The 25,849-nt window shown below is 36.0% G+C and overlaps 1 protein-coding gene across 1 annotated transcript in view; it reads right to left on the bottom strand.

Moving 5' to 3' along the window:
- LOC127864732 (uncharacterized) overlaps positions 1-23,209 on the bottom strand; it is a 28,263-nt gene extending 5,054 nt beyond the window's left edge. The window contains exons 1-3 of the mRNA XM_052404618.1: positions 23,126-23,209; positions 18,509-18,590; positions 1,395-1,443 (exon numbers count right to left, since the gene is read on the bottom strand). Coding sequence (XP_052260578.1) covers positions 1,395-1,443; positions 18,509-18,568 — 109 coding nt within the window. The 5' untranslated portion in view covers positions 18,569-18,590; positions 23,126-23,209. The remainder of the gene's footprint in view (positions 1-1,394; positions 1,444-18,508; positions 18,591-23,125) is intronic.
- Positions 23,210-25,849: the final 2,640 nt, after the last annotated feature.

The following is a 25,849-nucleotide window of genomic DNA, read 5'->3' as shown; positions in this document are numbered from 1 at the left end:
AAAATCTTTTTTATTTCGTAGGCGATCTCAAGGATCATTATTGTAATTAAACAAATGTTATCTATAATATCATCATGTAAATAATCTAATATTTGAGTGCGCGTATTTAAATCTCCTGACAGCTCAATTTATATGCAATAACAATGCCTTCAAATCGTCTATAAATAACCATGTCAATGAATATTTTAGAAATATATGCGTTTAATTGCAAAACAATGCTATTATTGTACATATTCAGTATATTTAATTGCGAATGTAAGTAAACAAAGAATATTGTAGTTTGAAATTTCGCACATACTTATCTTTATACGTTAACCTACTCTGAATGAAATGCGAACTTATATAATTCGATATTTGGTGATACTTAATTTGTAAGCATAACCAACAAAGCTGAGTGTGACGTTTGACAGAAATTACAGATCTCCGATCAACATACTTTCTTATATGCAAGCTGTTTTGGCAATATTTGGGCATACAACATTCGTCCATAATGTCGGAACTATTCTCGGTTAAAGCCGAGTTTAATTAAACCATTTGTTGGTGCATTAAGGCTGTCTCATCATTTATCATGTATGTCTTGCTGCCCTGCTAAGCAACTGGATATCCAAATCCAGGAACAATATCTCAGCACTGAATTTATATGGCCCTCTTCATACATCGCGTAAACATGGGCAAAAAGCCTTATTTAAATTTGAAGGTCGAAGGTGGTTGACTGTATGACAACAATAAATAAAACGAAAACATAATGTTCGATACAATTATAACTAGAGCTTTGTCACAGACGTGACGAATACCCCCACATGCATAATTGCCACAGACTATTTTGCATGTTGTCCTCACAAAAACAGCGAACACCATGCTGAATGTTCAAACTTTGCGTAGAGATCATCTAGATAAAACTTCTTACCAGTTTGGTGAAGATATAAGATAAAAACTACGTGAATTAGAGAGCGGACAACATGCTGAGTGTTTAAACCCCGTGACCTAGTTTTTGACCTGGCATGACCTATATTCAAACTTGACCTAGACATCCTCAAGATACAACTTCTGACCAAGTTGTTGAATATCAGATGAAAACTGCTTGAATTAGAGAGCGGACACCATGCTAAATGTTTATAAGTTACGCACTAAGTGACCCCGTGACCTAGTTTTTGACCCGGCATGACCCATATTCGAACTTGACCTAGACATTATCTAGATACAACATCTGACACAGTTTGGTGAAGATCGGATGAAAACAACTTGAATTAGAGAGTGGACACTTAATACGGACCGACCGACCGACCGTCAGAGCGACAGACAAGTTCACTCCTATACACCACCCAAAACTTCGTTTTTTGGGGGGAAAAGGCTCTTGATATCTGATAGTTGTAAAAAACTGAACTATTGCATACCTGCTGCAATGCAGACCACTGCATACACAAACTTGCATAAGGGTTGCATCTGTGAATCAAAATAGTATAATTGTTAAAATGTTGGGTAGCGGTTGGGAGTGCAAGACGTCAAACGTTCAATTTGGACGTCCAAAGCGTGGCTTATCTAGTTGTTTTCAGAACATAATCAAATATCATATAAATGAGCATACATACAGTGCTGAGAAATATAATAGTTTTAAATAATAACTACAAGCCGTGTATATTGCACAACAAATTAATGAAGAAAAAGGACATATTAGAGCGTGATTCTGAACTGATTAAAAAGCCGAGTAAACTCAGTATCATGTCATGTCCGCTGCTATGAGCAATGTGTGTTTTCTGTGTGGTGGTGATGATAATAATGCTTCTATCGCTAATGCTTGGGATGATGCTACTGAGGGTGGAGATGATATAATAACAACCATGTAAACGCTGTATTCGTATTTTCCTCCGACATTTTTCTGAACAAAAATGTTAAATACTGATTAACAAGTTCATCATGATTAGAAGGAGCTCACTCTTTTGGAGTAGCTGTCTTACTGTGGTTTTGACCATAATTGTCATTTTCCATGAGCAAACAAAATGTTGGGAGACATGAACCAAAGATAAGCCCGAATGAATAACTGGAATGTGTGCATTTGTTAAAACTATCCAACTTAAAATAATATTAAACGTTCTGCATTGTCTTTAAAAAGTGTGGATTATAATTGAAAAATCTGGTTAACCATCTGTATGGTGTAGAATAGCATCTATGATGAACGCCATTTTGAAATTACCATCATTTATCGAGATTTGCGACACAATATTTGGTTCTGAGAAATATAGCAGTAAACGAGTATCTAAAGGCTTTTTGCTTACAATTACTTTCATTTGTTGGGTCCAGATGTCAACGTTGGAAGCTAATTTAGCTCGATAATTCAATTTTCTATAAATAAAACTTTCACGTTTGATAACTTAATATGAAAAAAAAACATGCATTACATCCATGTATACAATGCTATATGTCAACTATAATATTAACTGAATACGTTCTTCGTCAACTTATTGAGTAATAAAACTTATTATGACACATACAAGTTTCGATCGTCATATTCGTTTTGCAAATGCGTATTACTAGCATACCATACCAGCGGACTAATTTAATGACGTCATAAAAAAGACATATCGAGTTTGAAGACAATCGAGTTCATGCTTAGTCTGTTTCCACAACTTGTGTTGCTGGAAGTAAATTTGGGAGAGCAGTAGAATGAAGTTCTGCGTCTACATGTATTCAAAATAGTAAGTGCGAAATTATGTATTTCGAAATGGGTTTGAAATGTAATATCTTCATTAAAGGATAACTAATCACGAAGGCTGTTTTGCCTTCTGGTGTAAATACAATCGAAACATTTAAAACTCATGTAATCAGATCTTTCAGTGTGTTTTTTTTTTCAGCTCTTTCAGCTCAGCGACATCGTGGACCTTTATTTCAATGATATCACTTGTGAATATTCAATGAAGCCGGGGTTTGCTTATACCAGATATGTAATACAACCTGTGTGTATTAGGTTAATTTCCTGAACGATATCAAAACAATCATCGAAGATTACACACAAACAAGCTATTAGTAAATACGGCCTTGGTTAAACTGCGTCACTCAGATTTGATTCAGTATATCAGTAGTTGAATAAACGCCCATGTAAACTAATGGATCACAGAGCAAAATGAATTGTTAACAAAGCAAGCAAGCAATACAACTGACAATCAAATTATCAAGACTCACCACAGCAATCTTACAATTGTAAAACGTTATCTTTCATTTCGAAACAAACAGTCAACATAAAATTATGGGTAATACAAATGAATGTAATGTAATTAAACGTACATTTTAACATACGATACACACTTAACACGTTTATCGGTAATAAACAGATGTGTATAAAATTAGGCAGTGGCTAGTCGTACGGCCCCGTACGACTAGCCAATAGGCTAGCCGTACGGCTCTGTACGTATAGCCTTTCCTATAGGGACTGTCTAGCCGTACGGCTGTTATAACAAATAAATATATTGATTATTTATTGATCTACGTGCAGATGTCTTTGCCATGCAAAAGTGCGCTATCGAATACGGACATCGGTGAAATGTTATCCAATCAAAATTACAATTTCATGAAATAATGTATAATCTAAATGTTTATCTTAAATTATTTAACAATTTTTATTAATCATAATAAACATAGTTTAATCAATTTCAATTAAAAAATCTTAAATAGTTATTGTATAATGTTAAAAACGCTTAATTTTATGTAATGAATTGTGCAGTTTATTTTATTATAACAATATATCAAATTAATAGTAGTTTACGCACTTGCGTTAAGCTCCGGTTTCCCAAAGAACTACTTATTTTGTAAGCAAATTTTCCATTTTGAAGTTCACATCATGCATTTAACCCATTTATGCCTAGTGGACTTTCCCATCCTTCTAAATTGGATCAATTTATTTCCAAAATTAAGGATGTCTAGTATATTTATTTCTATATTTAGAATATTTCTTACATGCGGCGTCTCATCTGGGTCTACGCTGTTTGCCAAGGACTTTTTTCTAGACGCTAGGCATAAATGGGTTAATGTATGAAGTAGTGGAAATAATTAATACATAAACAAATTGGAAATGCCGATCAAAATTCCAAGAAATTGACCTCGAAATAATATTTAACCCTTTCAGTGCGGGAACCGAATTTTAAAGGCCTTTGCAAACAGTTTGGATCCAGATGGGACACCACAGAACGTGGCGTCTCATCAGGATCCAAACTGTTTGCTATTCTGATAGTATTCTTTGAAAAAAAATCGAAGAAAAAGCTAATTTTAGAAATTCAGCAGACGACATTTTAGCAGACGACAAATTTCCGAGCATGCAAAGGGTTGAAGAACCGCTCTCGGCAGACTGGCCAGAGTGTTCTGATTTTATTTGCAGAGAATAAAATGGGCTGTTTTACATCATCGACTTAGTTATTTACGTCTCTAATGCATTAAAGCGTATCAGCGCTTTACGCTCACTGAACTTGACATATGGTAAAAATAATATTTGTAATTTAAAGCATATAACATTAAACCGATAATCGAAGAACGGACAGAACTATTAATTATTAAGAATTTAACAATTTGTCATACGACAATTAATGGAGATCCCGTTACATACAATTTCAAAAGAATAAAATTAAAAATCCAATTGCGCGCAAACTTATAGGAAAACAAAGTATTACAGAAACCTGTTACAGAAACCTGTTTATATAAAACTACCATTTTAATACTAAAAGCTGAATAGCTTAAGGAGGAAAAAAGTATATATATTTATTTCTCATTTATATCACTTGACAAAAAGTATAAATAAAATTTAAACACTTCAACAAAATGTTTCATTAAAATAATAGAATGTCTTCTTATTTATGAAAGTATGTTGATTTTATACTTTTTAAACTTCAAACTCAATGCAGTCGGACTTCAATGATTATGACCAGACCCAGCAAATAATTTCTATCAGCCACTAAGTAATGTGCTAAAGTTAACAAAATAAAGGAATATCAAGAATGCGAAAGTTATCCTATTTACCTCTGATTTCGCTTGCCTCTGCCTTCTGATTTGAAGTTATTCCCTCGATGAATACAACTGTATGTAATTTCTGACACTTCAAGATTTTCATTGAAAGTTTTCTTAATGCATCTGCTTTTCGCAGCCTCAATTTTCCTTGAACTACGTTTCTAAAACTGTGCACAATTTGAACGCTGGTACAGTTTAATTTTGCCTATTTATATACCATAAGTGGAGAAAATTTCCCCAACGGTCAAAGGCACGGCCGTTTTCAGAGAACTGATATATTGCTTGTATGAAACCATATATTTATCAATTGTATAAAAGATAATTAAATCATTTGTGTAATTCAATTTCTAAGAACTAACTTTGACGGCTGCCTTCGTTGAATTTCATAATACCGATGCCGCAACTCATTAAAAACAGTTTTTCATACCTTACTCAGACACGTCGACTAATTAAAGAATCAAATTAGAATGTGTAAGTCAATTTCTAGGACCTACCTTTGACGGCTGTCGTCATTGAATTTAGTAATATCGATGCCTCAACTCGTTAAAACAGTTTTTCACACTTACTTAAAGAATCAAATTAGCAACCGTATTACATGAAAGGAAGCCGAAACAGATGAAGAATTTGTGTACTTTCATGAGCTTAAATAAACTTATTACTGATTTACAACACTGATTGACAATTCTATACTTTATTAAGCATATTGGCTAGTCATACGGGGCCGTACGGCTAGCCACTGCCATAAAATTTATTAAAGTAATAAAGTCATATCATTAGTGTTATTATTATTACGAGTATTAGTATTGAATATCATTGAACAAAAAACAGTTCATGTCTTAACACTGATGCATCACAAGCCACATACTCGCTGAGTATCCACTTCATGCATAATATCATTGCCTCGCTAGTTACACACAATGCAACCAATTAAACGATATGTGTATTTAAGATACCTTGCGGGTTACTGACACTGCTGTTCCTTAAATTATTTTCCTCAAAACTTCTATGGAAACAAACAATTGAAAATAAAGCCAAAATACACATATAGTAAAATGTTAAAAACTTACACGTAGCATTCTTATAGCTATCTGCACAAGAGTGAAGTTTCTTCTTCGAGATTCGGAACCAAAAGAAGTGACAACAGTTATCAGCTCAACTCTCACTATTTTATAGGCAAATAAAATGGCAGTTTACGCCAAAATCCTGTTCAGCCAATGAAAATCCTTGGTGATGTTACCGTACACGGTTGACTACCCATCAGGAACTGCCTTCTCACATGTAAACATACCGGAGCTACCAATCGAGTTTGGACAGATGCAGAGACTAATCAAGTCATATTCTTTATCTTAATATACGTATCAAGTCGTTAAAACATCCCAGATGATGCGGTTACATTCAGGATTCCTCCAAATTATGTTAATTTGAAAACACGAATCACGATGTATGGAAATATCTTGAAAAGGAAACACTTGAAGATTGCTATTAAATAGTTTGGTCTCTTTGATAGTTGTAAAATCTTTAAAACGTGTTTTAACAGAACAACAGAACGCTTATAAACAATCCTCACATTCATGTTGACACTGTGTAATATTTGTATTATTCAGTCTTATTCATCTGCAATTTATTGGTCTAATTTGTTAGGATTTTCTTTGGGAAATTCAGAACTTTAAAATAACAATTGGTATATTTAACAACACAAAACGAAATACACTTTGTTTGAGACATTTTCTGACCAGTCATTTCACATTTTAAAACCCATCCCCAACTTTATTGTAAATTCACGAGTCTCATCATTGGAATACCAGATGTCGCTCTGCTGATAATCAACATTCACTAATAGATCTAACGATCGGTTTTCAAATGTGTCGACATATGTTGTTTTTCAAACTTAACAATGGTATATACGTTTTCATATTCCTAACATATTATACATCATCCAAGTATATTTGGTAACATATGTTGTTATTGCATCAGACGGCATGGACGGTTTAGTGGTTATTTTGCTTTAAATAATGAAATAACATTTCAAATCCAGTTTAAAAAAAAGATTATTTAACACTTACTATTTATATTTGATACAAACTTCATTTCACTTTCTTTCTTATGTAATATCCTGCAACAATAATTTTGAAAACATGCTATGCATATATAAGATTGGCTATTAACTGGCTGCATCTCTTTTACATTTGTTCAATTTCATGGTTATGCCAATACAATGGAGCTGTTAAAAGTTTAAAGTTCAAATTGCGTTTGGGTCATCATAAGGTTTATTAATTAATTAATTGGCGAATAATATATTTATTTAATACATGCAGTGTATACAGGTACGTTATGCGGTCTATATACGTCAATATTTACAAGCGAAACGTTTTACCTATATTTAAAGAAGATTGCGCAAACGTACTTTGTTTTGATACTGAAGTCTCAAATTTATCAGCAGTAACTTGTATATGTCGAAGAAGAAACCGCATCGTGACTCAATATGTCAATGTGGATTCATTAATTCAATGTGGATCCCTTCAATACCGATGTAGCTTTGATTCGAACGGGAAAATTACAGTGTATTAATTTTTACTCCATAAATATTTTGAAAATGTCATATTAATAGGATGCTAGTGTTCTACATTTCATCATATTTGAATCTGTTTGTATTATATTACCATTACTCCGATATATTTTGAAACATCGGGAGTCATGTTCTGCTTAAGCAGTTTAAACATAAAACCAAGAGCATTAACTCTTTGGCTAATAATATAGATGTATAGTTCTTGCACAGTTCACTTGGTTTCATTGTCATGTCTCAATGTCACATACAGTTGCAACTCTATTAAATACTATAAATGGGACTTTTGCCCTCTCAAGACAATTTAACACTGAAAGAACAAGACACGTGCTTGTCAGAAACACAATGCCCCCTACTGTGCCACTTTGCAGCCATATATTTGACCTTTGACCTTGAAGGATGACCTTGACCTTTCACCACTCAAAATGTGCAGCTCTATGAGATACACACGCATTCCAAATTTCAAGATGCTATCTTCAATATTGCAAAAGTTTTGGGCAATGTAACAGTTTTCGGACAGACGGACAGACTGACGGACATACAACTGCTATATGCCACCCTACCGGGGGCATAAAATTATGTTTCTGTTATTATGTTACTAATAAAATAAAATAAACAAGAAATGTGTTTGTCGGAAACGCAATGCCATCTAGTGCGCCGCTTTGAAGCCATATATTTGACCTTTCGCCATTCAAAATGTGAAGCCCCACGAGATACACATGCATGCCAAATGTCAAGTTGTTATATTCAATATTATATTCTGAAAATTACCCCACCCAACCTTGCGGCCATGTTTTTAATACCCAGATTTTAATAAAGTATATATACGGAAAATGCTTCTAATATACATATAGAGAAAACTGTCCCATCCCCTGGCGGCCTCGTTTTTCCAATGATCACGATCATTTTCAAACTCATCAGACATATCAATAAAACCAAAGTGTTGACCAAGTTTCATGATGATTGGCCAAAAAATGTGACTTTAATAGTGTTGACAAGTTTGTTTAGTATATAAATATAAAAAATTAACCCCCCCCCGGCGGTCATGTCACTAGATGGATCAAAACCATTTTTGAACTTAATCGTCGTATCCAGGAAAAAAATGTTCTGACCAAATGTCATGAAGATTGGACAAACAATGTGTCTTCAAGACTGTTCACATGTTTTTACTATATACATATAGAGAAAACTGCCCAACCCCCTGGCGGCCATGTTTTTTCACTGATCACGACTATTTTCAAACTCAACCAATATATCCATATAACCAATGTTTTGACTAAGTTTCATAATGATTGGACACAAAAATGTGACTTCTAGAGTGTTCACAAGATTTGTTTACTATATATAAATGGAAAAAGACCCCCCCCCTGGCGGCTATGTCTTTTTTACCGATCCGAACCATTTTCAAACTCAACCGTCGTATCCAGGAAACAAATGTTCTGACCAAATTTCATTAAGATTGGGCAACCAATGTGTCTTCTAGACTGTTCACATGTTTTCACTATAAACATATAGAGAAAACTGCCCCACCCCCTGGCGGCCAAGTTTTTCCACTGATCACGACCATTATCAAACTCGTCCGAGATATCCATATAACCAATGTTTTGACCATATTTCATGACGATTAGGCCCAAATGTGACTTCTAGAGTGTTCACAAGCATTTTTACTATAAAAATATATGGAAAAAGACACCCCCCTAGTGGCCATGTTTTTTTGCCAATCCGAACCATTTTCGAACTCAACCGTCGTATCTAGGAAACAAATGTTCTGACCAAATTTCATGAAGATTGGTCGAACAATGTGTCTTCTAGACTGTTCAGATGTTTTTACAATATACATATAGAGAAAACTGCCCTACCCCCTGGTGGCCATGTTTTTCCACCCATCATAACCTTTTTCGTTAGAACTCGTACAAGATATCTATAAGATTGATGTTTAGAAAAAATTTCATGATGAATAGGAACAAAATGTGACTTCTAGAGTGTTCACAAGCTTTTTTACTCTATAAATATAAGGAAAAAGACCCCCTGGCGGCCATGTTTTTTAACCGATCCAAACCATTTTCGAACTCAACCGTCGGATCAAGCAAACAAATGTTCTGACCAAATTGTATGTAGATTGGACGAAAAATTGGACTTTTATAGTATTCACATGTTTTCACTACATATAGAGAAAACTGCCCCGCCCCCTGGCTGCCATGTTTTTTCACACATCTGGACCATTTTCGAACTCGTCCGAGATATCAATGAAACCAATGTTTTCACCAAGTTTCATGATGATTGGGAAGATTGTGACTTTTAGAGTGTTTACAAGGTTTTTCTATAGCAATATAAGGAATACTGCCCCCCCCCCCCTGGCGGCCATGTTTTTCATGTAGATTGGACCAAAAATGTGACTTCTATAGTGTTCACATGTTTTCACTACATATAGAGAAAACTGCCCCGCCCCCTGGCGGCCATGTTTTTTCACCGATCTGGACCATTTTCGAACTCGTCCGAGATATCAATTTAACCAATGTTTTCACCAAGTTTCATGATGATTGGTAAGATTGTGACTTTTAGAGTGTTTACAAGGTTTTTCTATAGCAATATTAGGAATACTGCCCCCCCTGGTGGCCATGTTTTTCAACGGACCACAACCATTTTTAAGCACAACCAACATATCATTACGACAAACATTTTGACAAAGTTACATAAAGATTGGGGATCATATGTCACTTCTACAGTGTTCACAACGATTTTCTTTTTTTTACCTAGTGACTTAGTTTTTGACCCAGCATGACCCAGTTTCGAACTCGGTCGAGGTATCATTGGGAAAAATGTTCTGACCAAGTTTCATGAAGATAAATAAATAATAAATGTGGCCTCTAGAGTGTTCACAAGGAAAAATGTTGACGACGAACGACGCACGGCGGACAAAAGGCGATCACAAAAGCTCACGATGAGCACGTTGTGCTCAAGTGCGCTAAAAAATGTTAATCGTCTGTAGTGATTTTCCGTCAACTTCCCGGTCTAATGGTCAGTCAGGCATCCGGTCTTATGGTAAGTCAGTCACCCAGTCTAATAGTCAGTGGCCCAGTCTAATGGTAAGTCAGTTTCATGTCTAACAGTAAGTAAATCGCCTGGTGTTATTTTCTGTAAATACCCTTGTCTAATGGTCAGTCAGTCAACCGGTCTAATGGCCAGTCAGTCCCCCAGTCAATTGTCAGTCTGTTGCCCTTTCAAATAGGCATTCAGTTGCCCAGTCTTATTAACCCTAACCCTAACCCATTGCCATTCCGTCGACTTTTTAAATTGTAAGTCAGTTGCCAAGTCTAATAGTAAGTGGTAGCTTAGTTTTATGGTCAGTCAGTCACATAACCCAATACTCAGTCAGTCAGTCATATAGTATATTTATAAGTCGCTCAGTCAAAAAGTAAGTCAGCCACTTAGTTTTATAGTAAGTTAGTCAGTTAGTCTTATGTTCAGTCAGTCGCTTAGTTTTATAGTCAGTCAGTTAATTAGTGAAATAGGCAGTCAGCCACATAGTCTCATAGGCAGTCACTAAGTCAAATTATCAGTCATTCACATAGTCTTACAGACACTCAGTCACATAGTTGAATAGCCAGTTGGTAAATTAGTCTGATAGTTCAGTCAGTCAAATATTACACAAGTCATTCTGTAACTTAGTATTATTGTCAGTCATCACTTAGTCAAATAGTCACTCACTTTGCTAATGGTCAGTCAGTCACTAAGTCTAATAGTAAGTCAGTCACATAGTCTACAAATCAGTCAGTACGTTAGTTTATTAGTCATTCAGTAACTAATCATAATAGTCAATCACATAGTCTAAACATCAGTCAGTCACTAAGTCCTATAGTCAGTCAGTCACTTATAATAATAGTCAGTGAGTCACTTAGAATAATATTAATTCAGTCTAACAGTCAATTAATCACTTAGCATAATAGTCAGACAACCATCTAATCTATTAGTCAACCAGTCACTTAGTCTCATAGCAAGACAGTCACTTAGTCTAATAGTCAGTCAGTCACTTGGTCTAATAGTCAGTCAGTCACTTAGTTTCATAGTCAGTTAATCACTTAGTCTATTTATCAGACAATCACTTAGCCTCACAGTCAGTAAATCACTTAGTCAAATAGTCAGTAAGTCACTTCATCTTAAGTTAATCACTTAGTCTAAAAGTCAATCACTTAATCTGATTGTCAGTCAACCACTTAATCTCATTGTCAGTCAATAACTTAGTATAATAGTCAGTCAGCCACTTAGTCTAATAGTTTGTCTGCCACTTAGTTTAATAGTCAGTCAGTCACTTAGTCTAATAGCCAGTCAGGCACATTGCCTTATAGTCAGACAGTAAATTAGTCTAGTAAGTCAATAAAATTGTCCTATAGTAAGTCAGTCGCTTAGTCTATTAGTCATTCAGACATTCAGTATAATAATCAGTCAGGCACTAAGTTTAATAGCAATTCAGCCACTTAATCTTGAAGTCAGACAGTCACTGAGTAAAAGAGTCATTCAGTCACTAAGTCAACTTTATAATTTTATAATTATAACTTTATTTAACAATGCTTCCATATAGCGTGTTTTTAGTTTAATTTAGAGAGGCAGTTTTGCAAGTTTAGCTACGCTAGGAACGATAACTGCAAGTCAGTCTGCTGTAAGCTACGCTAGGAACGATAACCACTGCCTGTCTTCACTACCTGCAGTAAAATTATGAAGACGACGAATGCTAGGAGCGTCTGCTCTACTACTGCAGTTTGTGTATTGAATAAATAGTGTTTAACAGCTCGTAACAGACATTGGCCAGTCTTGTGATTTATTGAAATCCGTACATATTGGCTGCTTTCAGGGAAAACAGGGCTTAATGCATGTCAAATAATATTAGCCTGTGCACACTGATAAGTCTGTGCAATGCGCACAAGCTAATCAAGGACGACACATGATTTTATGGTGTTTTTTGTTTAAAGACAGTCTCTGGTACTGGGATGACAATTAATGTGCATTAAGCCCTGTTTTCCCAAAATGAAGCTTTTATCTTTTTTATTAATGATTTGAAAAAAAAAACACATCTCAACCTGTGCTTTAAGACACACTCTTTATTAATTTGAATGGGGTGTGTTCATTTCAAACTTGCGATATAAGAAGCTATAACATAATTTTGAAAACTGAGTTGCGTCAAAAATTTTACAACAGCGAACAACTTCAGTGCCTTCGGCGCTTTGATTTCTTCTTCTAGTGATTATCAAAACAAATGTGTTCTATGTCAATGCAAGGTCCTATGTACATACAATTTTAAATTCTATGCAAAACCTAACAACAGAATACTAACTTTCAGGAATCAAAATATGGTAACGAAAAGCCTTTATGCATGATGCAATGTTGAATACGTATACATGTATGCACAATTTTTAAAAAAAACTAATTACTGCAACTGCTGGAGGTAGCACGAACACAAGCAATTATAATTTATGCAGTTTTAGTGCCAATATGTGTGGATTTTTTTTTCAATATTATTCTTTAACATTTGGACAGCCTTTGATCAAATAACCTTCATGTGTGTGGAATAGTGTTCCTATGGTAACAGTACTGCAATGAGTCAAGTTGTACATGTCAAATCTAATATTTATTTCTTACTTGCTCTTCATCACTGAAGTTTAACTTGTATACTGCCACCAAACAATCAAAATAATATCTTGATGAATAGCATTTAAGTTTATTTTGTCATGAAAATTTTGAAACCACATAAATGCTCAAAATCATCAAATATTTTGTAAAATACTTTGTAAAAATAACGTTAACCAATAAAAAAATAAGTGTTCTTATAGCAAAAGCTAAATTTCAACACTAAATGTGGTATGGTAACATAGATTTAACGAGAAACAAAATACTTGTTTTAATTTTTTGTGTCATGATATTTTCCATGTGAATTTCCCGCGACGATATCTGAACATTTTCGAACGAACACTAGAATGGCTTTGGCTCATAAGAACTACATCATTCCTCCAACGATCCCTGATGCCAATCTAGCGGTTGCTCGTCAATGTTCAGATATCGTCACGGGAAATTCACATGGAATGTATATTGTGGCACACAAAATTAAAACGAGTTTATTGTTTCTCGAAAAAACTATGTTATCATACCAAATCTTGTGGCTTAATTTTGGCTGTTGCTATAAGGAACACTGATTTTGTATGGGTTAACTTTATTTACAAAATATTTTACGAAATATACATTGATGTTAAGTATTTATGTGGCTTTAACAGGCCATTGATTATAAATATTCAATGACAGACAGTTCAGTATGCAAATACTTGTTTATATCAAACATGAGTCTGTAGCACAATTACCACTGCAATTATGTCTCTTTGTACAATCACTATAGAAATTTTAAGCCTGTCGCCTTATCACCTGGCCTTTGCAACAATAACACCTCTTGGCACCTGGAAGGCTGCTATAAATGAGCTTAACTGTATCTTCTCATTGGTCTCTAAGATCAGCCTAAAGTTAAATGAATTTAGTTACCTTCTAAACATATGAACCAAAAAAAAATGGTTGCATTTAATGGGACCTGTCACAGAACACTGACTTACAGATTTTTACCCTACACCATTTTAAGGTAATTTTTTATTAACTTAGGACCAATTGATGCAATTAATGTCTTAGATAATCTTGCAACAAGCACAAATTGTAAAGGTCCCATAGGTTCTCTGTTAATTTACTTCCTGCTTATCTTAATATAAATACATAACTCTGGCCTGAAAGGATTAAATATTAAACATACTTTTGAGCTAGGGATACATATTTAACACACCGTGGTGATCATTTGTCTCGTGTACATCATTCCATTACAGGTTCCCTCTATGACTCAATGCTTTGAAGTAACATGTGTTCAATATCGATGAGTATCAGAAACATCCAACAAGTCACTATCAAGTTTAACACACATTCACTTGACATTGGTCAATACATGAAACTTCAGCTGCTGGTTAAAGGCTTCTAACTATAATATTTATTTCCCAAGAGTGCACTTTTATAGCATAGCTTAAACACACATTATTTTAATATTGTTAGTAACATACATTTTGGCCTTTACCTGACTAATAAAGCAGAAAAAATGTTACCATTTTAATAACAATAATCTTGACATTAAACTGCCTGGCCCCCAGTTGTAATCTAAGCTTGGTCTGCATTTAATCTACCAACACACACACTGTTATTACAATACATACATCAAACTTAAGTTATTAAGAAACTGTTTATTTTTAGATACAGTGCCCTTTACCTTCAGCCTACTTGCCCCAAATGCAATCCCTAGTTAGTTCTACATGTACCTACACACTCAATTCCATTGACCTTTAACTTTAAGGGGAACTGTGTCTCTATGTTTAGGGGGCAGGTTATATATTGTTGACCAAATTTAAAGTTCCGAGAGGCCGCAAACAGTCAAATCCATTTCATCAAAACAGAAAGTGACACAAGAAAGCCTTTTTTTGTCAGTGTCATAACATAGGCAACATATATTGAAAATACAACCATAGACAAGGCTGGCTTCTTCACTTGTGAAACTATGGCCCTTGATCTTCCCCCACCCACCTCATTTTTAATGAAAAAATAAGAAATTTGACCCATTTCATGGAATGCACAGTACATTCAAACAGAATGCAATCCTAGTTTTAGCTACATGACTCAGTAATTTCATCCCTGTGCTGTGTGTATTTACCTAGAAAAGTGTCTTCCATACGTTTAGATTTTTCACAATTCACCTTAAAAGTTCTGTTCTGTTTCTGCACAATGAAATATTGACTTCTGCCAAAAGTGAAAACCTCCTTTTTGAAGATTCAAAATTTCCTTGCTAGGGAGCTGTCGCTAGTTTCAATGTTTTTTTCCAAAATTTTGAGTTTTTTTGGATCATGACATACAGTTTAGCTTACTCAAATAGCAAGTTAAGTCAATATATGGCCCTTTATCCTCATATTAACTTTTGACAAGCAGGTATCAATATTTGTTAAATACACAAAACTAAAAAAACGTGCATAGTCCCCATATAATCCTCTTTTCACATACAAAAGTGTTATCAACAAAGCTTGTAGACATTTGAAGTTACTGAAGGATTCATATCTTAGTTTTGAATTATTAATCACCATCTATACAAGTTTCATAAATATAAGTTAAGTACTTATAGAGTTTTCGCAGGATCCATTTTAGGACGGACGCACACAAATGCTGACAGACCTGGGGTAAACCTAACCCCTACATGTTACACCAGTAGGGAACTAAAATGACCCTCTGAATTTGAATGATCTTCATAAAAACAAACACATTTTATAGTTGTTGTTGTTCTTGCAACATATGTGTTTGCCCCATCTTATGAAGACAGTCAGTGAACATTATTTTGTGAAATTCAGAAACCCAACAACATTTATTCAGTAAAGATGATGAAGAAGTTGACCTCTGAAAATTCATTAAACAAGAACCAGTAACAGTTATACTAGTGTTTTCAGACCAAATCTTTGACCTATTAATAAGAAACAATGGAGATGGTACATTTTATAATCAGCAGCTACAAATCACAAGAAACATCAATCAGAAAAGGGCATTTACTAAATAGATTCTATTGCACACAAGTGATGCAAAAATTAGTATAATGCAACATGTGGCCATAGCACAATTCCACAGTCTGGTAAGGTGTTAGGCTGTCATATATAAGGTCACGCAAGGTTTCATCGTTTCAAGAGTGGACAATGTAGCTCCTGACCAGATTGTGCAGATGCACAGGCTAGAAAAGATCTACGCTTGCAGCATATTGCATAAAACCAGTGGGTAATTAGATAATGCAAACTGTTCTTGAAACTTAATCGGCTGAGATGCAAAATGTGAAAAGGTTCAATCACTGGCTTATGAACGAAAATACTGGCTGGTATTTTTGAAACACTTACTCAGAAGTATGACTTGTGATTTCAAAGCTGTGAAGTTTTCGCGAACAAATTTGAGCTATTTTTGGGAGCATATTGATCAATTTTAGTAAGTATATCTTGCATAGCAAAGCCTTTTGCTGTCTTCAAATTCATTATATGTTCAGGATTGTTTAGGTGAAATACACATACATGTAATTACTCTTTTTTATTTCTATCTATCAATGGAAATGATTACATGGACTCAATTTCATCCATATTTCTTGAAAAAAAAGTATTGTACATGTATACATCCCATGGTTATGAATCACTTTATTTGCTTGAGACATGTGGAAATACTTTAATTGTAATAGTTTATGAGGAAAACACAAAAAGACAGACAGAGTAACTCCAACATCCCCTCTCTCTGCAAAGTACAAATACTGGGAAAAGCTACTCAAAATTTAGTATTTACAATGGCCTGGCCAAAAGTCTTATAAATATATTAAAAAACAAGAGGGCCATGATGGTCCTGAATCGCTAACCTGACTCATTAAGATCAGATGAAAACTATGACCTCTTTTGTCTTCACAAGGGTTTCTATGATTTGACCTAGTGACCTAGTTTCTGACCCCAGATGACCCAAATACTTTCCCAATCCAGATTTCATCAAGATAAACATTCTGACAAAATTTCATAAAGATCTGATGGAAACTGTGACCGCTATTGTCTACACACAGTTTTTCTATGATTTGACCTAGTGACCTAGTTTTTGACCCCAGAGAACCAAATTACAATCCAAACCAAGATTGTATCATGATTAACATTCTGGCCAAATTTTATTAAGATTGGATAAAACATTGACCTCTACTGTCTACACAAGTGTTTTTTAAAACTTTGACCTAGTGACCCAATTGTTGACCCTAGATGACCCAAAATCAATCCAAACCCAGATTTTAGCAAGACAAAAATTCTGAACATATTTCATAAAGATCTGATGAAAACTATGACCTCTATTGTCTACACAAGGTTTTTCTATTATTTGACCTAGTGACCTAGTTTCTGACACCAGATAAACCAAATACAAGCCCAATCCAGATTTCATCAAGAAAAACATTATAAACAAATTTCATAAAGATTGAATGAAAACTGTGACCTCTATTGTCTACACAAGGTTTTTCTATTATTTGACCTAGTGACCTAGTATTTGACCCCAGATGACCCAAATACAATCATAACCCAGATTACATAAAGATAAACATTCAGACAAAATTTCATAAAGATCCGGTGAAAACTGTGACCTCGATTGTCTACTCAAGGTTTTTCTATTATTGGACCTAGTGACCTAGTTTTTGACCCCATATGACCCAAATACAATCCCAACCCAGATTACATCAATATAAACATTCTGACCAAATTTCATAAAGATTGAATGAAAACTGTGACCTCTATTGTCTACACAAGTTTTTTTCTATTATTTGACCTAGTGACCTAGTTTTGACCCCAGATGACCCAAATACAATCCCAACCCAGATTTCATCAAGATAAACATCCTGACCAAATTGCATGAAGATTGGATGAAAACTGTGACCTCTACTGTCTACACAAACAAATTGTTGACGCACGCACGCACAACGGATGCCGGACATCACATGATCACATAAGCTCATCGTGTCACTTCGTGACAGGTGAGCTTAAAACAAGAGCTGTGTTTGTGAAACACAATGCCCCCTACTGCGACGCTTTGAAGCCACACGGCAGCTATTTTAGAAAATATAACATTTGACCTTGAAGGATGACCCTGACCTTTCACCACTCAAAATGTGCAGCTCCATGAGATACGCATGCATGCCAAATATCAAGTTGCTATCTTCAATATTGCAAAAGTTATGCAAGGTTAAAGTTTTGGGACCGACACACAGACACACACATACAATGACAGATGGACAGGCCAAAAACATTATACAACCCATCATTCGATCCGGGGGCATACAAATACTACAAAGTTATATAACTTATGCTGACTGTCTAGTTATATTTCCATTACATATGGCTTATATGTTACCTGTAAAATATTGAGAGCCTTTCTCATGTCTCCATTGGCCAGAGTCACAACTGCAATCATCCCATCTGAAGCTATGGTGACACTAAAAGCCAAGAATTAAGTAAATGTGACGTAGTTATGACAATAAGAGCTGTGTTTGTAAAACCAAACGTCCCTTTATGCACTTTTAAGTCGCAAAACAGCTATGTCCCAATTAGAAACTTCATGAAGAAGTTACAGTCAATTTGATAGTTGATAATGTGCTTTAGAAAAAAAAGGTAAATACTGGAAAGCGCTCTGTAAAAAATGATGGTAACGCGCTATAATAAAGAAAATGGTTAATTTCGATACCTGTGTGTTTGTCAAAAATCAGTGGACCAAAACAAAGCTCAAACATAAACTGCAAGTCATATAGGTAGACTCACACAGCACAATCAGATTAATAACATAATAAACTAGAGCTTTGTCACAGACATGACGTATACCCTCACGTGCCGCATTGACACAGACTAGATAATCTAATTTATGGCGATTTTTAAGAATTATTATGCCATTATCATTTATAGCCTTTTTGACCTTTGAACTCTTGAATTTTTTCACACGACACGCCGTCCAATGACTTTGAACAAAATTAATGTATAGATTCATTTTAAAATCTTACAATGAATGATATTGTTATGGCCCTTACAAGATCATTTGTTGCCATTTTTGACCTTTGAACTAAAAGTGTGACCTTGACCTTGGAGATATCGACGTAATTCTTTCGCGCGACACACCGTTCAATGATGGTGAACAAAAGAGCCAAATGATTTTAAAATTTCACATTAAACGGCATAGTTACATGTATGGCCCGGACAAGCTCATTTATGGCCATTTTTGACCTTTGAACTCAAAGTGTGACCTTGACCTTGAAGATATCGAAGTAATTCTTTCCCGCGACACACTGTCCAATTATGGTGAACAAATGTGCCAAATGATTTTTAAATTTCACAATGAACGACATTGTTATGGCCCGGACAAGCTCATGTATGGCCAGTTTTTACCTTTGAACTCAAAGTGTGACATTGGCCTTGGAGATAATGAGGTAATTCTTTCGCGCGACACACAGTCCAATGATGGTGAACAAATGTGACAAATGAGTTTTAAATTTCACAATGAACGACATATTTATGGCCCAGACAAGCTCATTTAAGGCCATTTTTGAACTTTGAACTCAAAATGTGACCTTGACCTTGGAGATATCGACGTACTTCTTTCGCATGACACACCGTCCTTTGATGGTAAACAAATGTGCCAAATGACTAAATTCTTCCAATTAACAACATAGTTATGGCCCGGACAAGCTCATTTATGGCCATTTTTGACCTTTGAACTTTAAGTGTGACCTTGACCTTGGAGATATTGACGTTATTCTTTCGCGCAACACACTGTCCAATGATGATGAACACATGTGCCAAATGATATTAAAATCTTACAATGAATGGCATAGTTATGGCCCGGACACGCTCATTTATGATAGTTGAACTTAAAGCGTGACCTTGGAGATATCGACATAATTCTTTCGCGCGACACATCGTCCAATGATGGTGAACAACTTTACCACATGATTTTAAAATCTCACACTAAATGACAAAGTTATGGCCCGGACAAGCATTTGACCTTTGAACTACAAGTGTGACCTTGACCTTTGAGATAACAACGTACTTTTTTCACACAACACACCGTCCCATGATGGTGAACAAATGTACCATCTCATTTTAAAATATAACAATAAATGACATAGTTATGGTCCGGACAAACTTTCAGTTTAAAATACCCTAAGTGACCCCGTGACCTAGTTTTTGACCTGGCATGACTCATATTCAAACTTGTCCTAGACATCATCTAGATACTACTTCGGACAAAGTTTGGTTACGATCGGATGAAATTTCGGGACAGACCGACAGAAAGACCGACCGACCGACCGACAGACCGACAAAGTGACTTCTATATAGCCCCCATTACCAATAGCTCCCAATGGTAATACGGGTATAATCATAAACAAAATGAACAAAATTAAATTGGTATATTTGGACCCAAATCAGCCCTGCATGATATCCCAAACATACACAGGTAAATATTCATTATGCTTGCCATTACATTCAGAGTGTGAGTTGTTCATTTAACTGTCATAGCTAAACTGCCTATGTGGATGACTGCAACTCAAGTCAAGGGAGAATGAAAGAATGTTGTATGAGATGCCCAGTTCTACCATATATCAGATACAAGAGTTTGAACTTCAACCGTCAGTATTACTAGTACATAGATGATGCTACCAAAGTAATATAGGAACATCCATTGCAATAGGTAAATATGTACTGTCAGTGTACACATTTTGGGATTTTGTGTGTGTACCGGTATCTTAATTTTCAGACACGAAACAAATAAATTAACAAGACCAGCATTTGTGAATCCAATGCCCATCTTCTGCGCTTTGTAGATGCACTGCAGCTCTTTTATGCTGCGTTTACACTATGTTCCCGGAGACCACGGCAATCACGTTTCGGGCCACCGTGGAGGAAACGGGCTGAACGTGAGGCAACGTAGGGGAACGGGACAGCAAAACTCGACACAACGGGGTTGCCGTGTCAAACTGTAAAAAAAATTGCCACGGCAGCCACGGCGGAAACGAGAAACGTGATAGAACTTTTTAAACGCAAAAAGATTTGACAGTACGTAGCAGGCCGTAACAGAACCCGAAAAGGATCCGTACTGTGACGGGAATCCTATTCATTCACCGACATGTTAAGTTTTTATCAAGTTTTGTTACGTTTTTTTCAAGATCACCACGACAAGCCATGATAATTGACAGCCGTTTCGCTACGTGTTTAATCCGACCCGTTAGCGGTGTGTTGCGTTTTGCAGGCAGATGCGTTATGGCCAGTTGAGTTGTTGTACGGTCTGACACGCTTCGCGCGGTCTGAAGATAAGTATATAAAGGCCGTGCTATTCAAGAAACTTTCATTTCAGTCTGAATACTCGATCAGTATAATGCCACCAAGAAAGTGCCGAACAAAGGCTGCCCGCGTTGCAAAGGACGCTCAAGTTGTGGATCAACCTGAAAGTCCATGCCTACCACCGCACGATCAAGAAGAACCCACTGATCCTGTTGATCAGCCTCTAACAAATGAGGAAGAAGAAACAAAAGGAGGAGCATGTGCTACGAACGGTGAACACTTAGTCTTTGTAGGCCTGGGAAAAAGCGCTGCATACTTCAGGAACCATATGATAAATTGCTGCCTAACTGCACCGAAACGCATAGGAGAGTGAAGAGTAATTGTACCCTGTAGCCAAATGCCTCAGAGTCAGTGCCAGTTTCAATCCAGGTGTAAGGGCAGAGCGAAACTTAGTATATTGTCTTGAGATGACTTGAGATATCTTTTCAAGGATCTCGTCGAATAGTTTTTGGGGCATCCTTAGATATTTCTGAAATGTGTTGATATCTTCGTTGCGGAGTTCCCTGGTAAGAAATGCATCAAAGTGCCCTTGCTGCTGCCCTCTAGCTTCCGATAGCCATGGACTAACCCACAGGAACCTTGAGCCTCTTTCTTCGTCTTTTCCTGGACTTTTGTGATTCTTTCAGCTCTTTACAACACAAAGATGTTATTAATGCTGCAAATAAGCAGGCAAACACAAAATCATCCCCGTCATGTACATCCATGTCACAGGAATTATTTTGTTTTAATAAATACTGTTGCTTGAGAGTTTTCTATTATACTGGGAGCACAATCGTGCCCGAAACCTCTCGGGTGTCCACGTTTTATCAGCACGGTACCTTGATAGAACGTGACAAATAAATGACAAACGTGTACAACGTGTTAGACCTGCATGACAAATGCAAGCAACGTGCGGGAACTTAACAGAACGCATTTTACCTTGAAGCATTGATACATCCGTGGCAGACCGTGGATGAAAACTTAGCGCACCGTCGAAGGGCCGCATTTTCACTTCGACAGCACGTCACGGATACCTTGATAAACTGTGAGGAAACTTAGCACAATCTAGCAAACCTTGGATTAAAGGTAAACAATTGCAACCGTCACACGGCGCGATATGTTTCGGACAAACGGGACTGCTGTGGCTGCCGGGAACATAATGTAAATGCAGCATTAGAGAAAATTGATAAGTCGAATGCCCATACCTTTGCCAAAAATCAATGGACTGGAACGAATTTCGAACTTCATCAGAGGGTCATGAAGGTAGACTCACATACCAAAAATCAGTTCGATATCTGAAAGCGTTTTGTAACAACCTCCAGAAAACGAAATGCTGGACGGACAGACAGATGGACAGTGTGATTGCTACATGCCACCCCTTTTGGGGGGAATAAGAGTAAAGTGTTCAACACCTGAGAGTTATTACAGCATTACAAATCACAATTCTTACTATCATTAACAAAGTCAAAGGATTTACAATAAACAACTGACAACTGTAAATTAGCAGAGGCCCACCAGTCATGCCCCTAAAATTTATGTTGGACCTTTATTTTTTTCTCTCACATAACTCAAACACTCTGTACCTGGTTTTCTTGATGACATTTTACTAGCGTGGAATGATCTGTGCAATGTTCTGTGCAAATCTGAACCTTGAACAACTCACCTGCAGGCAGGGATGATCTAAGTCAGGTAGTAACAGATGATGCAATACAGTACATTGTCCGTTGAACTTCTCTATCACTGTAAACATAAAATAAAAGCTTTGTCAAAAGTGACTAAAATACCCCTGTCACATGCATAACAATCATGCCCATGTGGAAGTTAAAGGGCACCATAACTCAAGAACATGTGGATCATTGGGTCCGAAAAAAGGTGTTTTGACATATACACTCCGTGATACATCAACTATCTCCGAAATCCTCCGCAAGATAGGTCTCGTGTTTAAAGGTAACTGTCTCGGCATGTATTACTTATTAACCTTCCACAAAATTATCAGTCTATTGTTAAAAGGCTGTATAAAACGCTCATTGAACCAGGGAAAAATATTGTCAAACTTTTGATGAAAAGAGCACTTTCAACTTTTATTTATTATTTGAACTTTGACCTTTTACATGAACAGTTTACTTTTCCTCTATATTATTTCACCTCTTATTGACCAGTCTTTACAAAATGAATGTATCGGTGGTGTTTACACATTTTCCCAAACAAAAGTAAAACGGGATTAATCACATTTTGCGATGTTAACACTAACTATGTGTTCACTGTAGAAAGAGACAATGGAGTATTTATGCAATACAACAATTATTGCCGATATAAGTACTAGCTAAAGAAACCTGAGATGATAGGTAATAAATAAACATTGTATCCACAAATAAATGACTGGGTTAAAGATTAATTCAATTATTAATTTATACTTTTTATTTGTTTGTTATCATGTTTCTTTCAAAATGAAGATTTCGTAAATGATTCTCATGCAGTTCGCTTTAAGTCTAAAATTTATATAAATGTGTGCGTGTGTGTGTGTGTGTATTCCTTTACATTTATGAGTGATATCTTATTGTCCTTGCTTATTACTTGCATAACTCCCTTTACAAGTCATCTCCCCAATAATACCTCACTTGGCTCACACTCGGGACAAGACCACAATCCGTGGAAAAACTACAGAGTGTGAAATTCTAGCTGACCACCCAAATTTTACCATAAAATATAGAATGAATATCTCTGTTTAATATAATATTATATAAATGATGACACATTCAAAACAAGACGACCTGAAAGGCTCTAAGTCGCTCACCTGAGATACAAAACTGTTCTGTTCTGTGCAGCCCAAGATAAAATTAGAACAAATGTTTTGACAAAGTTTCATGAAGAGTGAACTATAAATGCCACTTTTAGAGTGTTAACAAGGTTTAACTTTAGCCATAGAGATAAATGCCAAATCTCTGGTGGACATGTTATTAAACAGACTGAAACCATCTTGGAAATCATCCAACAAATGCCTGACCAAGAGTTATGAAGATTGGACAATAAATGTGACTTTGAGAGATTTAACAAAAGTTTACAAAAACCATGTCAGGAAAACTGCCCCATCCCCTGGCTGCCATGTTTTTCAACCAATCCCAAACATCCCAACTCGTCCAAGATATTATTGGGACAAATCTTATGACCAAGTTTCATGAAGATAGGACAATAAATATGGCCTCTATAGTGTTATCAAGGTTTTACTATAGCCATATACATGTATAGCCATTTAAGGGAAAATGCCCCACTCCCTGGGGGCAATGTTTTTTCCAGTAACCGGAACAATTTTGGAGGTTGTCCAAGATCTGATTGGGACAAATCTTCTGACCCAGTTCATGATGATCGGACAATAAATGTGGTCTCTAGAATGTTAACAAGGTTTTACCTTTGCCATATAAGGAAAAATGCCCTCCTCCTACCTGACAGTTGATGTTTTTCAATCAACCGGAACAATGTTTGAACTCATTCTAGATATTATTGGGACTTATTTTCTGACCAAGTTTCATGAAGATCGGACAATAATGTGGCCTTTAGAGTGACAACAAGGTTTTACTATAGCCATATATATCCAATCCATATAAGGAACAAGAGGGCCAAGATGGCCCTAGATCGCTAACATTTTTTTACAAGGCCTTGTTAATTGCTTAGTTGAAAATTCAGTACTCTAGAGCATATGAGAGTGGTTCTCTTCTGTTTACTTTTGCAATGTGGGCATATGATTAATTCTGATTGAGAACTGTCTATTTGCATGGTTTTTTTTGCATGCAAACATTTACAAGTACCGGTAATGCTAATTCTACATGTGTTTACAAGGTTTTTGTAAGATTTGGACCTCCTGACAAAGATTTTGACCCCACATGACCCAATGTCAAACTTTGCATAGATATCATCAAGAAAAACATCCTGATCATGTATCATCATTATTGGACCACATTTATTGCCTCTAGTGTGTTTACAAGGTATCATTGGGACAAATCTTCTGACCAAGTTTCATGACGATTGGACAAGAAATGTGCCCTCTAGAGTAAGGGGTTTTCAGCCTTATATAACAGGGGCATATTAAAGGCCCCTTCCCAATTGAAAATTTCTTTAAAATCATGCAGTTTTCCCCTAAATCCTAACTTATACCAGCTTGTCCATTTCCCAAAGCAGTAATTTTAGCGATAATTCTTCCCAAAATGAGCAATTTCTTCCCAAAATCCATAGGCTAGGACCTCTTCCCAATGAAGCGAGGAAAACCCCTGAGAGTGTTTACAAGGTTTCTATATAGCCAAATAAGGAAAACTGCCCCGCCCACTGGCAACCATGTTTTTCAATGGACCCGAACTACTTTTGAACTCAACCAAGATATCATTAAGACAAACAT

This window comes from Dreissena polymorpha, chromosome 1 (genome assembly GCF_020536995.1).
Source record: "Dreissena polymorpha isolate Duluth1 chromosome 1, UMN_Dpol_1.0, whole genome shotgun sequence".
Taxonomy (NCBI): Eukaryota; Metazoa; Mollusca; class Bivalvia; order Myida; family Dreissenidae; genus Dreissena; species Dreissena polymorpha.
The sequence above is the reverse complement of the archived record's forward strand: the minus strand, read 5'-3'. Positions and strand labels throughout refer to the sequence as shown.